The sequence below is a fragment of the Vigna unguiculata genome, chromosome 5 (assembly GCF_004118075.2).
Source record: "Vigna unguiculata cultivar IT97K-499-35 chromosome 5, ASM411807v1, whole genome shotgun sequence".
Taxonomy (NCBI): Eukaryota; Viridiplantae; Streptophyta; class Magnoliopsida; order Fabales; family Fabaceae; genus Vigna; species Vigna unguiculata.
Genome location: NC_040283.1, coordinates 43,338,493 through 43,350,795, shown reverse-complemented (window position 1 = coordinate 43,350,795; position 12,303 = coordinate 43,338,493). Strand labels below are relative to the sequence as shown.

The following is a 12,303-nucleotide window of genomic DNA, read 5'->3' as shown; positions in this document are numbered from 1 at the left end:
AATTTCGATCATTCAATTTAAATTGGGCAATTAGACGTCGTGATTTATCAACTACATGGTCAAGGGTTCCAAGAGGCTACTTAAAAATAGTTTTTCTTCCATATTGTAGCACTGTTACAAAAGTTAAACTCTACTCCCCACTTACGTACGCATAACTCCCCGCTTTTGAATGCAATATATCTTTGGGGTTCTGTGAGGGTCCAGTCACATTAAATTAAATTATTTGAAAATGGCTAACGCTTGAGTCACGCCAAGGAATTTATTTGTAAACGAATGAAATAGGAACAAGGCTTGACGACATTTTACTTAGGTTTTTTTCTATGTCCTGCACCTTTGTTGAGAAAACTTTGCTTCAACTCCCCACGTACTTCTTCCTTACTCCCCACATCGGCCTCAGCTGTTTATGCAGTTGTGTGGCCATATTAAATCCACCTAATTTCGATCATTCAATTTAAATTGGGCAATTAGACGTCGTGATTTATCAACTACATGGTCAAGGGTTCCAAGAGGCTACTTAAAAATAGTTTTTCTTCCATATTGTAGCACTGTTGCAAAAGTTAAACTCTACTCCCCACTTACGTACACATAACTCCCCGCTTTTGAATGCAGTATATCTTTGGGGTTCTGTGAGGGTCCAGTCACATTAAATTAAATTATTTGAAAATGGCTAACGCTTGAGTCACGCCAAGGAATTTATTTGTAAACGGATGAAATAGGAATAAGGCTTGACGACATTTTACTTAGGTTTTTTTCTATGTCCTGCACCTTTGTTGAGAAAACTTTGCTTCAACTCCCCACGTACTTCTTCCTTACTCCCCACATCGGCCTCAGCTGTTTATGCAGTTGTGTGGCCATATTAAATCTACCTAATTTCGATCATTCAATTTAAATTGGGCAATTAGACGTCGTGATTTATCAACTACATGGTCAAGGGTTCCAAGAGGCTACTTAAAAATAGTTTTTCTTCCATATTGTAGCACTGTTGCAAAAGTTAAACTCTACTCCCCACTTACGTACACATAACTCCCCGCTTTTGAATGCAGTATATCTTTGGGGTTCTGTGAGGGTCCAGTCACATTAAATTAAATTATTTGAAAATGGCTAACGCTTGAGTCACGCCAAGGAATTTATTTGTAAACGGATGAAATAGGAATAAGGCTTGACGACATTTTACTTAGGTTTTTTTCTATGTCCTGCACCTTTGTTGAGAAAACTTTGCTTCAACTCCCCACGTACTTCTTCCTTACTCCCCACATCGGCCTCAGCTGTTTATGCAGTTGTGTGGCCATATTAAATCCACCTAATTTCGATCATTCAATTTAAATTGGGCAATTAGACGTCGTGATTTATCAACTACATGGTCAAGGGTTCCAAGAGGCTACTTAAAAATAGTTTTTCTTCCATATTGTAGCACTATTGCAAAAGTTAAACTCTACTCCCCACTTACGTACGCATAACTCCCCGCTTTTGAATGCAATATATCTTTGGGGTTCTGTGAGGGTCCAGTCACATTAAATTAAATTATTTGAAAATGGCTAACGCTTGAGTCACGCCAAGGAATTTATTTGTAAACGAATGAAATAGGAATAAGGCTTGACGACATTTTACTTAGGTTTTTTTCTATGTCCTGCACCTTTGTTGAGAAAACTTTGCTTCAACTCCCCACGTACTCCTTCCTTACTCCCCACATCGGCCTCAGCTGTTTATGCAGTTGTGTGGCCATATTAAATCCACCTAATTTCGATCATTCAATTTAAATTGGGCAATTAGACGTCGTGATTTATCAACTACATGGTCAACGGTTCGAAGAGGCTACTTAAAAATAGTTTTTCTTCCATATTGTAGCAGTGTTGCAAAAGTTAAACTCTACTCCCCACTTACGTACGCATAACTCCCCGCTTTTGAATGCAGTTTATCTTTGAAAAGAACACCAAACAACCACATACACATCCTCTGCGTAATACGACCGAAAAACGTTACATTTGGCTTAAACAAATTAAATGGGCTCCGCCAAATGGTCGATTGTACGCTTGGGCTGACGAATTCCTTGTTGTCGACCACTTCTTCTAACTCTCGCATTGCCTGATAACGACCCACCACCACCACCAACCCAAATGGTTGCCAGAATCTCACTTTCCCCCTTTTATCTCTTCACTTTCTAACTCCGGCCGCCCCACCCAAGCCTCACTTTCCCCCTTTTATCTCTTCACTTTCTAACTCCGGCCGCAAGTTGGTATTTCCACCTTCTCTCTCTTCACTTCTCACTGCGGAACGGACCTCCCCCCTTTTTTCTCTTCTCTTTCTCTCTCTAAAGGACATTTAATCTCATTTTTCTTTCCCTCTCAGCTGCACGTGCAAACAAAGATTTTCAGTTATTAAAAATTAAAAAAACTGCTGCCACGTAAGCTGTGTCAAAACCTTGTCAAAAAATTTTGTTGGAATATCATTATCTTATTAATAATATGTTAGGCTTTTTTTCTATAGCCAATTTAGTTTACATTCAACTTTACTACTTTGCATAAACATTGTGAATTTAAAATTGACAAATTTGCGTAAACATTTAATTTAGTAAGCATCCTCTATTAAGGATAGTTGATAAATTTTACACACAAAAAGTAAGTAACAAATGAGGTTAAAACTAATATAATTATATTAATTTAAAATCGTCTTCATTGTCTTAATTACTTTAATTAATATTCTTTAATATTCCTTATCTTGTTAGTTATGTCATTGCTAAACTAACTACAGTTTTAGCATAGACTACAGTAATAGTCATTAATAATAACTTGGAAAACACAAAAAAAATAAAGTCAAACGAAAAATTGTTATGCTTAACGGACAAACTTCCATTTTACATAAGGATTTATGAGAAATAAAAATTTTACGATGATTAAACTTTAAGAACTTTAAATGTGGATCGAATGAAATATCTATCACCTATAGAGAGTAAAGGAAAAACATTTAAGTCCTCTAACAATGAAACTGATATTCCTTTGCAAGAATAATACTGATTATAAATCTTTTCCGGAGAGTGATTGCATGGAAAACAAAAGCCAAAATATTGAATAAGAGAATACGTTAACATTGAGGTAGAGTTTATAGACATATTCTAGGGGCTGAAATGTCTGACACTTTCAAGTCTTGATTATAATGACTAGAGATCACTTAAATCCCTCATACCCAAATTAATTTACAAGGTATAATGCTTCATCCAACAATCAACTTCAGATGCTTTACCATGAAGATGTGACAATTTACTGATGAGCTTATCATTCTAACAGGTCTGGCTCATTTTCCAAATCCCATACAACAATTCTTCCATCCAATCCTGTATATTCAATGTGTAAGCATTAGAAAAAGCAGCCTTCTCGAGGTAAACCATATCAGCACAAAAAAGTAACAAAAAATTCAGATGACCATCATTCTCCGCTAACCTGATGTGCTGAAACGCCTTATCATTTTTCCACGATTCCCAAGAGGTATAATACAACTATAGAGGCCAAAAATCAACCCAGTCGTTAGCATTTTATATGAACTAAGTTGCCTGAATTTCACTGTCATTGTGAAACCGCTATGATATTGTAGAATTGAAAAAGCTAGCATTTTACAAAGAAAATATGTAACATCACCAATCGCATTTCGAGAAAGTACAGTTCATGAAGAAGATACATACTTTATACAGTTCTCATGAACAGTTCCACGAGTTCTTGAAGTTTCAACTGCATCGTTGTTCACTCCATGCTTTGATTGACCATAAAACTTCCCAAATGCTTCAGAGAACTGGTTAAAAGACATAATTTGACAAATGAAGGAAAGAGTGAACCTCCAGTTATTAACATATACAGAAATACTACAAAGATTAAACGAAATATCTACAAGCCTACAACTTATGACCTTGTGCTAACCTATCTTTAAGCTTGATTCAGCTGTCAAAGTTCACGTTACAATGAGGTTTTGATAACTAGAAAATACTTAATTACATTTTTTGCTCTGGATAAACAAATTTGCAAATTATGTCCCTCGCTATTTTTTTGTTCCAGTATAGTATTAAAAAGTTAGAATTGATGCATTAATACGAGGAGTAGATGACAGAAAACCAGATAAGGTGGTTCGATTAGTTCGTTTTATGTTGCAGAATTTCTTTATAACCAGTGGTTTTTCTTTTAAAAGATTAACCTTTCACAGCTCTTGTGTTACAATTTACTATAACAAGATTCTAATATACTAATTTCAGCAGTTGGCTAACCCGTTCTAAAGGATAAACATCCTCTGCTAATTGTACTTTCCCATTTTCTCGAAATTAAAATTTTATTTTCATAAAAATATGTCAGCTAGAGATTCTTATGCATGTTCCTTGGTAGGTTAAAACAACAACTTTCTTTTATTACTGGCACGATATGAGTATCTTCATTAGACATCAAAATGGAAGTTATGATTCCCTCAAGTTGACACCATAATTTTTTGCTGACATTTTTCTTTGATCTTTCCAAGTTGACAAAACCTAAATGTGTTAGGAACGTAGGAGGACCAGGAATTCTCTCTATTAGCCACGCCACAACTCCATCAGTATTTTCAAGTTAGCCATCACTATTAATGAAATTGATTTCCAGCAGGAGATTTACGTTTCTCATAGCTAAATACTGAATAATATTATGCAAGAAACTCAGTTACCTGTGAGCCATATCTTGATCCAGAAGATGCTGCTTTCCGTTCTCCCAGATATCTGACAAAACTCCTATATAAAAAAAAAAAATCAAAGATTAGTAAAAATAAATGAGGAACGAAAACAAACACGTTTCCTCCACCTAGAAAGGTAATTAAAAGCGTCCTTATGTAAAGATGAAAAAACACAATAATTCTAGCTCGATTAGAAAGTAAAATTATTGCAGCATACAAATTGGACAAAGTCACGATAAGGATATCAAAAACACAAATATCTGAATTTACACGTACCAAGTTCCCCTTTCATCTGCCGCAAAAACCATTGGGTTGCAATCAAATCCTACACCTATCACTTTTCTCTCAGAAACAAATAGTACCTGAAAACATATAATACCATGTTTCCCCAGTTCCAAAAATATCAGTAAATAAGCAAAAAAGACAATGGAAAACTAAAAATAGATAGACAGGGTGGATGCTGACCCACATCACGGAGGGGCAAATCACGGAACACGACATTTTGGGCCACAGGAGAAGGACCAACATCATCAACAAAATATATCATAGAATTATGACCTGTATAATAATAACAAATATAGTTGGTCTGTTAGAACATTGTAAATATAATAATGGTGGATATTAAGATTAATTAAATTCATTTATGTGTTATTAGCTTAAAATGGTGTAGCTAATATTCTGTAATTATGTCCTCAATATTTTGTAAATATGTTTTTGCCCTGTAGATTCAATAGCTCTGTCGTAGTCTGAACACACGAAATTTATCCTATGCTCTCGTTTCTCTCTGTCTCCATATGCTCAAAAGTAAAAGACACAGCGTGACTTGCTAAAATGCAATAATTTCAGAAGATTCCGTGATTTTACATAAAAGACCAATATTTTATTTTACTATAATGTGTCGATAAAAACATTGTGCGCCATGAATACCTGATAGTACCAAAAAATTTATCTATAATATTCTTCTTTTATTAAAACACAAAGATAAACTAAACCTCAGCAAAAGCATCTAACTTGCAATCATAATCTTATGCTAGCAGAGAGTAACCATCCAGAGGAAAGAATTTCCTCACCTACATACGCTAGAGTATTGCCACTTGGTGACCACTTGACTCCAAATGTCCAAGATGACGAGAGATCAAGCTGAACAATCAGCTGTTGCACAACAAAAACAGTATTAGCAGAAGATACACTTAGCCAACATGTCTTTTCATTTAATATCTCTATTTTCTTCTGTTTTCTAAGAGATAGAAGAAAAAATGTTTACAAGAAAGCTAATTAGATATTCAGTTCATTATTATAATCTTGTACAAATCAATTCTTTCAGCTGCATTCAGTCACTGATCAGTATGCTAAAATATATAATTCCAGACACCAAACCTTCACAAAGTCTTCTTTTTAAATTATATCATTTCAACTTTACAATCAACAACAGGTAAATATTACGTCCATAGGACATTTAACAGGTTTCACAAGCAACGTATTTACTGCAACATGTATGCAAATTTATTTTACATTAAGATGATCATAAATATATAAAAAGAAAAAAATCTCATGTGGAACAAGAGTTAAAATTGAACCTCTCCAAATTTTGAATCTGATGAAGTGCCCTTTTTTGAATCCCTGTGCCAATTCAACATTTAAACTTGAATGATATAAAAACATAAAAAAAAAAAGTCGACTACAGTCAAATATCCTTTTATCATACTTTGCATCAACGCCTTTAATAAAGGTGGAGAATACTCGGCATTTCCCATCTGTTGATGTTGTCGCGAGAAAAATCTGCAGTTTAAAGAAAAACAAAGATGTTGTACATAGGGTTTTTTTCTACATCACATAGCAAATATATTTCAGAACACAATTATCAATGTCATGAAAAACACAACTTTTTAAAATTTGAGCCTGAAACTAATAATTTAACAGGCCAAGAATTTTTTTCGGGTAAAACAATAGAGGAAAAGGAACTTAGAATACAGGAGATAAATAAATGCCATATACTTAAAATATAGGATAACATATAAATTATAATTGCAATCAACAAATATAGGCATATGAAAAAAAAGCCAAATTATAGAATTTTTTAGCTAGCCGAGCAAATGCAACTCAGAGGACTTGGTATACAAAAAGGCTTTCAGTAGCTACTGTAAAATAAAGACAAACACTTGGAATATCAATTTATGTATGAGAAAGACAGACTAACATTATCTGGATGCCAAGAAACACTTGTCACTGAAGAATTGTGTCTTTTCCTGATAAGTTTGCTGACCCACCTGCAAAGTAGATACAAATATAAAATGCATGAACAATGAAAAGAAAAGAAATATCCACGAAATATTGTGAAATTCAATGTTCCAATTATATCAACGGTGTGTCCACAGGAAGGGCCGGGTTTAGGAATTTTTTTAACCCAACTTCCTCATGAAAGCAGTGGATTGGATTGAATCATATAGCATGCTAATTGCTAAAATATATCAAGATACAAAATGGAAAATTCATTACAAAAGCAACTCTAACTAACGTCAACTTAAATCCCAAATTAACTAGAAAGTAGCATACCCCATCAATTTTAATTATTAAATATTATCAAAGGCAAGATTTATGAACAAGTTAAGGACACGACCAAGACATTCTATGAAGCACAGACATAGCTCTTCAATTCAATGTGTGTCCCCATGTCTGATGCTGACACACATACAACATCTATATAACATGTGTCAGACAATGTTGAAGTGTCAAATTTAAAAAATATTTCTTTTTTGTGGGTCTCACTGTGTTAATGATGACACACTTGGTGAATTTTCTTTAGAAGTTGGAAAATTGTAAAATTATTGGGTAAGTTTCTATTTCCCATTTAACCATAGAAACCACCTATTTCATATTTAATAAATTTCTCTTTACTGCTATTTTTTAGCTTCTCCTTCTCTTTATAAATAAATAAACTATTAGTCATGGTGATGTTACTAGGGGAAGTCAAACTGCAGGTAAACCCGTCTAACGAGGTTAAAACATCAAAAATAACTACGTAAAATACATGTCCTTTTTATTGTAGCCAAGATGCTAAAGAACCAGGGAAATAAAGTGCAAGGAAACAAAGAGAAACCAGTTGTTGTCCTGCTCATAGTAGCATATACAAATAGTTTTGGCTCCACTCCCCACTGCAAATTTGTTTTCTGCAAAAACAAAATTTGGAAATGCATCATAACCATAACATATAACTTTTAAAACAAATTACAAAATAGTTAACAAAAAAGGTTTAGACAATTATTATAGGAAAACCACAAAAAAAAAAAGGATATTGAAAAGAAGGTGAAAGCACCTGAGTAACGAAGGACAAAAGTGTCACCTTGGAGGATCAAACATCCAATATTAACATTGCACCCAAGGCTTGGGTGGGTAAAAATTTGATCAAGTATAAAATTGCACCAGACATGCACGACAAGGGCATAACTAAAGTTGGCTTATGATAGCCTCTTGGTCATTACATCTTCCAACACACACTAACTGCAATCTAATCGTGCAAGGGGTTGTGAAGGAAGAAAAGCTTTTACTCCTACACAATTATTTTAAATTATGGGATCTTTCGGAGTAATTATTTTCTAACTCAAGAAGGCAGACAACTCATAACGTTCGGAGTAATTATTTTCCCTGATGAAGTTTCATGGATATAGACATGTCTCTACTTAAGAAGACAAGCATATAGAAAATGAACCACGGCAACATGCTAAATACCTTTTGGACTCCATTGAACACAAAGAGCAGCACGGTTTAGTCTAAGGATAACAAGAGTTGGCACCCATTCTGATTGTTCAAGGTTCCAGACATATCTACAAAGAACAAGTGGTTTGCATCTAAGCTTGTTATTATGTATTGTGTATATATAAAAAAAATGCAATGTTAAAAAGTCACCAAGACCTAGGATGACAAGTTGAATGTTCTAAATCACACAGGCACTCACGAATTCCGATCATGGGATGCGGTAACTATTCTATTTGATCTTGCACTCCAGTCTATCCCAGAAATTACCTGATCATGCTGAGAAAGAAATCCAAGAAATGAAACTATTTACTTCTCCAACCAAATTAGTTAATCCACTATAAACAGAGTTGGAATAGAAAAAAAAATCATTATATTATTGGCATCAGAGTTGACTTCATGGAAAATAATCAAATGCTACTGGAGACTCATATAGTAGTTCATAGAACTATATGATATGCACCACAAATGTAATACAACTTATTGCTTGAAAATTGCCTTCATTCTTACTGCCAGTCCAATCACTTCTGACGGTCGAACTTAACTTTTTAATCACTAAGCATAAAAAATATCAGTCTTACATATCTACTACTGTGATCAAATCCACAAACAAAAGTACATAATTAATAACATTATTTTAATAGAAACAAAAGGAGGAATATTAGCATGCTACCTTTTGAAGAACATACACCTTTTCCCATTTGTCTTCAACCAACTTATAGATGTGCACTTCATTATTGTTTGGACATAAAGCGACCACTACAAAAAGAGATAAACACATTATAATATTTGAAGAATCAACAAAGCAGTAATAATATGCCTTAAATACACTAAAAAGTAGATTTGTTATCGTAAGCCCCATAAACTGTACTCTTAATCTTAGAATATACTATGATACATAAAATGTTAAAACGTTTTCATATCATATTCATTAAAAGGTAACACTGTCCAGGATTACATTTGCATGAGAAAAGAAAATGTTGAAGCACCTTAAATTATATCCACCGTTTGACGAGCTTTATAACAATAAATTATTATGTATTGAGACAAAATCACCAATTTGGTCCAAAACAACAACTTAGAATAAATTTCCTAATATTAAGGCATTAGTAACAAGGAACTAAATATCAAAATATTCCCACTATAATCTTGCTAATCGAGATCAACCTTCCAAGTTCAAACATATTTTGATTAAACATGTCATGAGCATAGCTGTCAATCTTGGATCGTAACACGGAAAGGTCAACCATAAGAAGGCGCTATACCCCTTGTCAAATATATATATATATATATATATATATATATATATATATATATATATATATATATATATATATATATTCAAAAGCAAAGTCATATTCTTATATAATACGTCCTGGTCAAAAAGAATAGGACAGTGGGGGGTTGAATGACAAAATGTGATTCGGTCACCAGAGAATGTGCAGATGGGCATAGGAAATGCATGGTTGAGATAACACAAGACTCAGTGACCAAAAATACTAGTAAATGCTAGGAATGACCATAAGTACTGCCAGCAACCAATGGACTTGAGCTCATGAGGGTAGATGAGGCAAGCACAGGCTAGTAAAAAAGAAATGACTGTATAGGAACAAAAAGGAGGGTTTTCCATATTCTAAAGCCAACTGGAAAATGATAGATATTGGAGACTTTGCATCGACTAGTGGTATGGCTAAAATCAAATATATAAGTGACATGCAAGTTTAAATTTACAAGTTAATTTTGTAAAGTTGTGATAGACATGAAATCTTTTCAAGATGGTCTCACAACATATTTTAGCAATTGTTGCTGGGTTTCACATATTATCCGCTATTAGGCAACTAGTGGACTTACATCTTAATATCTAATCGAACACTCAAGATGTCCAATCCTTGACGTAAGAGAAGTATGTTGGAAATCACTATCAACTAGTGGTATGACTAAAATAGAGTATATAAGTAGGATGCAATCCTCTCTTACAAACCCGTTTTGTGATATTAAGTTGATCTAAAACTCTAAGAATAAAAATATGAAAATGATAGGGTTGGAAAAGTCTGAAAATGGGCCAAAATAGGGATTTACACTCCATGTGCAAAATAGCAGTAATTGTAGCTGCACATGCAATGCACCACACGTGATGTTAAAGAGCTCCAAAACCCCCCATTTTATGAACACTTTAGATCACAGAAATTTGGACATTCGAAACATCCAAACAAAGTGAACAAAACTTTTTGCTCAACCTCTTAACTTCTCCCCTCCACATGTCCAAAAATTTCACATTGCACACTATAACTTCTAGTAGCTCTCACTCAAGTTCTTCAAACATCCTCTGATCTGCATTGGATCCACAACTTAGTAACTTTCGCTCAAGTTTTCTATACACCCATGACCGAGGTTTACAATAATATAACCAAGTGTATTTTCCTTCTTAAAAAATGCCATTCTCCCACCATCACAAAGCAGTAGCTTGCGAAAAACTCAAAAAAATTCAAATCACAAAAGAAATTACTCAAATTGATGATCAAAACAATCAAACAAGTTACACAATTTCCCTAGGCAATTAAACACACTAAAATGAACAATTTTCCAAGCTTCAGGAACCAAACGATTCCTAATTCAAGCAAAAGAAAACATCAACACTCCACACGTGGTGATTATCAGCTTCGCCATCGAATAATTTTCGTGCAGAAGGTTTCTAATTTTCACAAACCGCAGCCTCCGTTCGATTTCAAATTAAAAAAAAAAACTCAAAATAAAACATAAAATCAGATCCAATCAACATCGCATCTGCAAAATCAGAAAATTCCAGATTCCATCGACGAACAGAACATATCAAATTCAAACCACCGCCGAATCCAATTCCCTAAAATTGGCAAAAGAAAAAGCGAAAGGCGTGCTCTGTTCTCTCTCGAAACAGTGAATTTGTCGGAATCCAAACCGAAAAAATAAAACAATTTAAATAGAGAGATACAGTAATTACTAGATTGATCGGCGCTCCAGGCGTGGCAAGTGATGCATTGCGCGAATTGGTGAACCGCCATGACCACCATTATTTCTCTTTCTATCTTGTGCAGTGAGTGAAACAGAACAGAACGAGATCTGGCTGTGAAGTGGAGTGAAATGAAGGGGGTTAGTTAGGGGTTGTTTGAGTAGGGATTACTCATTTTTTTAAGAATTTTACTCCAAAATTTGATTACTTTCAAACTTAAAAAATAGTTTAATTCTAACTTTTTAAATCTTTTAAAGATGTAAAGCTTATGCTTATTGGTTAGTCGTTCATTTTAATTGTTTTTTTTATCAAACGTGACTTTTGCATTCCTTAAATAACTTTTTTTAGAAATAATTTTCAATATTTTGTTTAGATTGTTTTCTTAGTCTTCCTTGTTTTTGTATATTTATTTATTTTAAATTTAACAACCGAGACCCGTGCATAGGGATGACAACGGGGCGGAGCAGGGACGGGTTTCGCTATCCCATACCCATCCCCACATAAAAAATTCATCTCCATCCCCATATCCAAACCCAACGGGTATCAAACTTTTTTCCCATCCCCATCCCCACCGGGTAACGGGTATAATCTCGTACTCATACCCGTACCCGTGTTCTAACTACTTCAATATTAATTTTTATAAAAGAAAAAAAATTACGATAAAGAAAACATAATATTATGAAATATTCAATATTAGGAGGATTTTCTTCGATGCCAAATACCTTAAAATAAATTATAATTGTTTACATTTTATATTAGAATACCAAATAAAATTTCATGTGAACCAAAACATTTATTAAATTTGCAAACTACAACATTGATAAATTTAGTTGATAAAATTAAAAAATATTTCAAAAAAATATAAAAGGAAAACAAATATTCAAATTAAA

General features: G+C 33.8%; 1 protein-coding gene across 2 annotated transcripts; it reads right to left on the bottom strand.

Moving 5' to 3' along the window:
* Window positions 1–2,988: 2,988 nt before the first annotated feature.
* Window positions 2,989–11,603, bottom strand: LOC114185437 (actin-related protein 2/3 complex subunit 1B-like). 2 transcript variants are annotated; one of them, XM_028073154.1, is made up of 15 exons: window positions 11,405–11,603; window positions 9,101–9,186; window positions 8,630–8,706; window positions 8,404–8,498; window positions 7,775–7,844; window positions 6,875–6,944; window positions 6,383–6,456; window positions 6,255–6,297; window positions 5,748–5,829; window positions 5,147–5,235; window positions 4,954–5,039; window positions 4,672–4,735; window positions 3,674–3,780; window positions 3,435–3,490; window positions 2,989–3,328 (listed from the first exon to the last, which is right to left on the bottom strand). In XM_028073154.1, exons 1-15 carry the CDS (start codon window positions 11,472–11,474, stop codon window positions 3,270–3,272), a joined length of 1,128 nt encoding a protein of 375 aa, XP_027928955.1. In that variant the 5' UTR covers window positions 11,475–11,603; the 3' UTR covers window positions 2,989–3,269. The 2 variants fall into 2 exon arrangements, with proteins under 2 accessions (XP_027928955.1, XP_027928956.1); XM_028073155.1 differs by having other exon boundaries at window positions 8,587–8,706; window positions 11,405–11,565.
* Window positions 11,604–12,303: the final 700 nt, after the last annotated feature.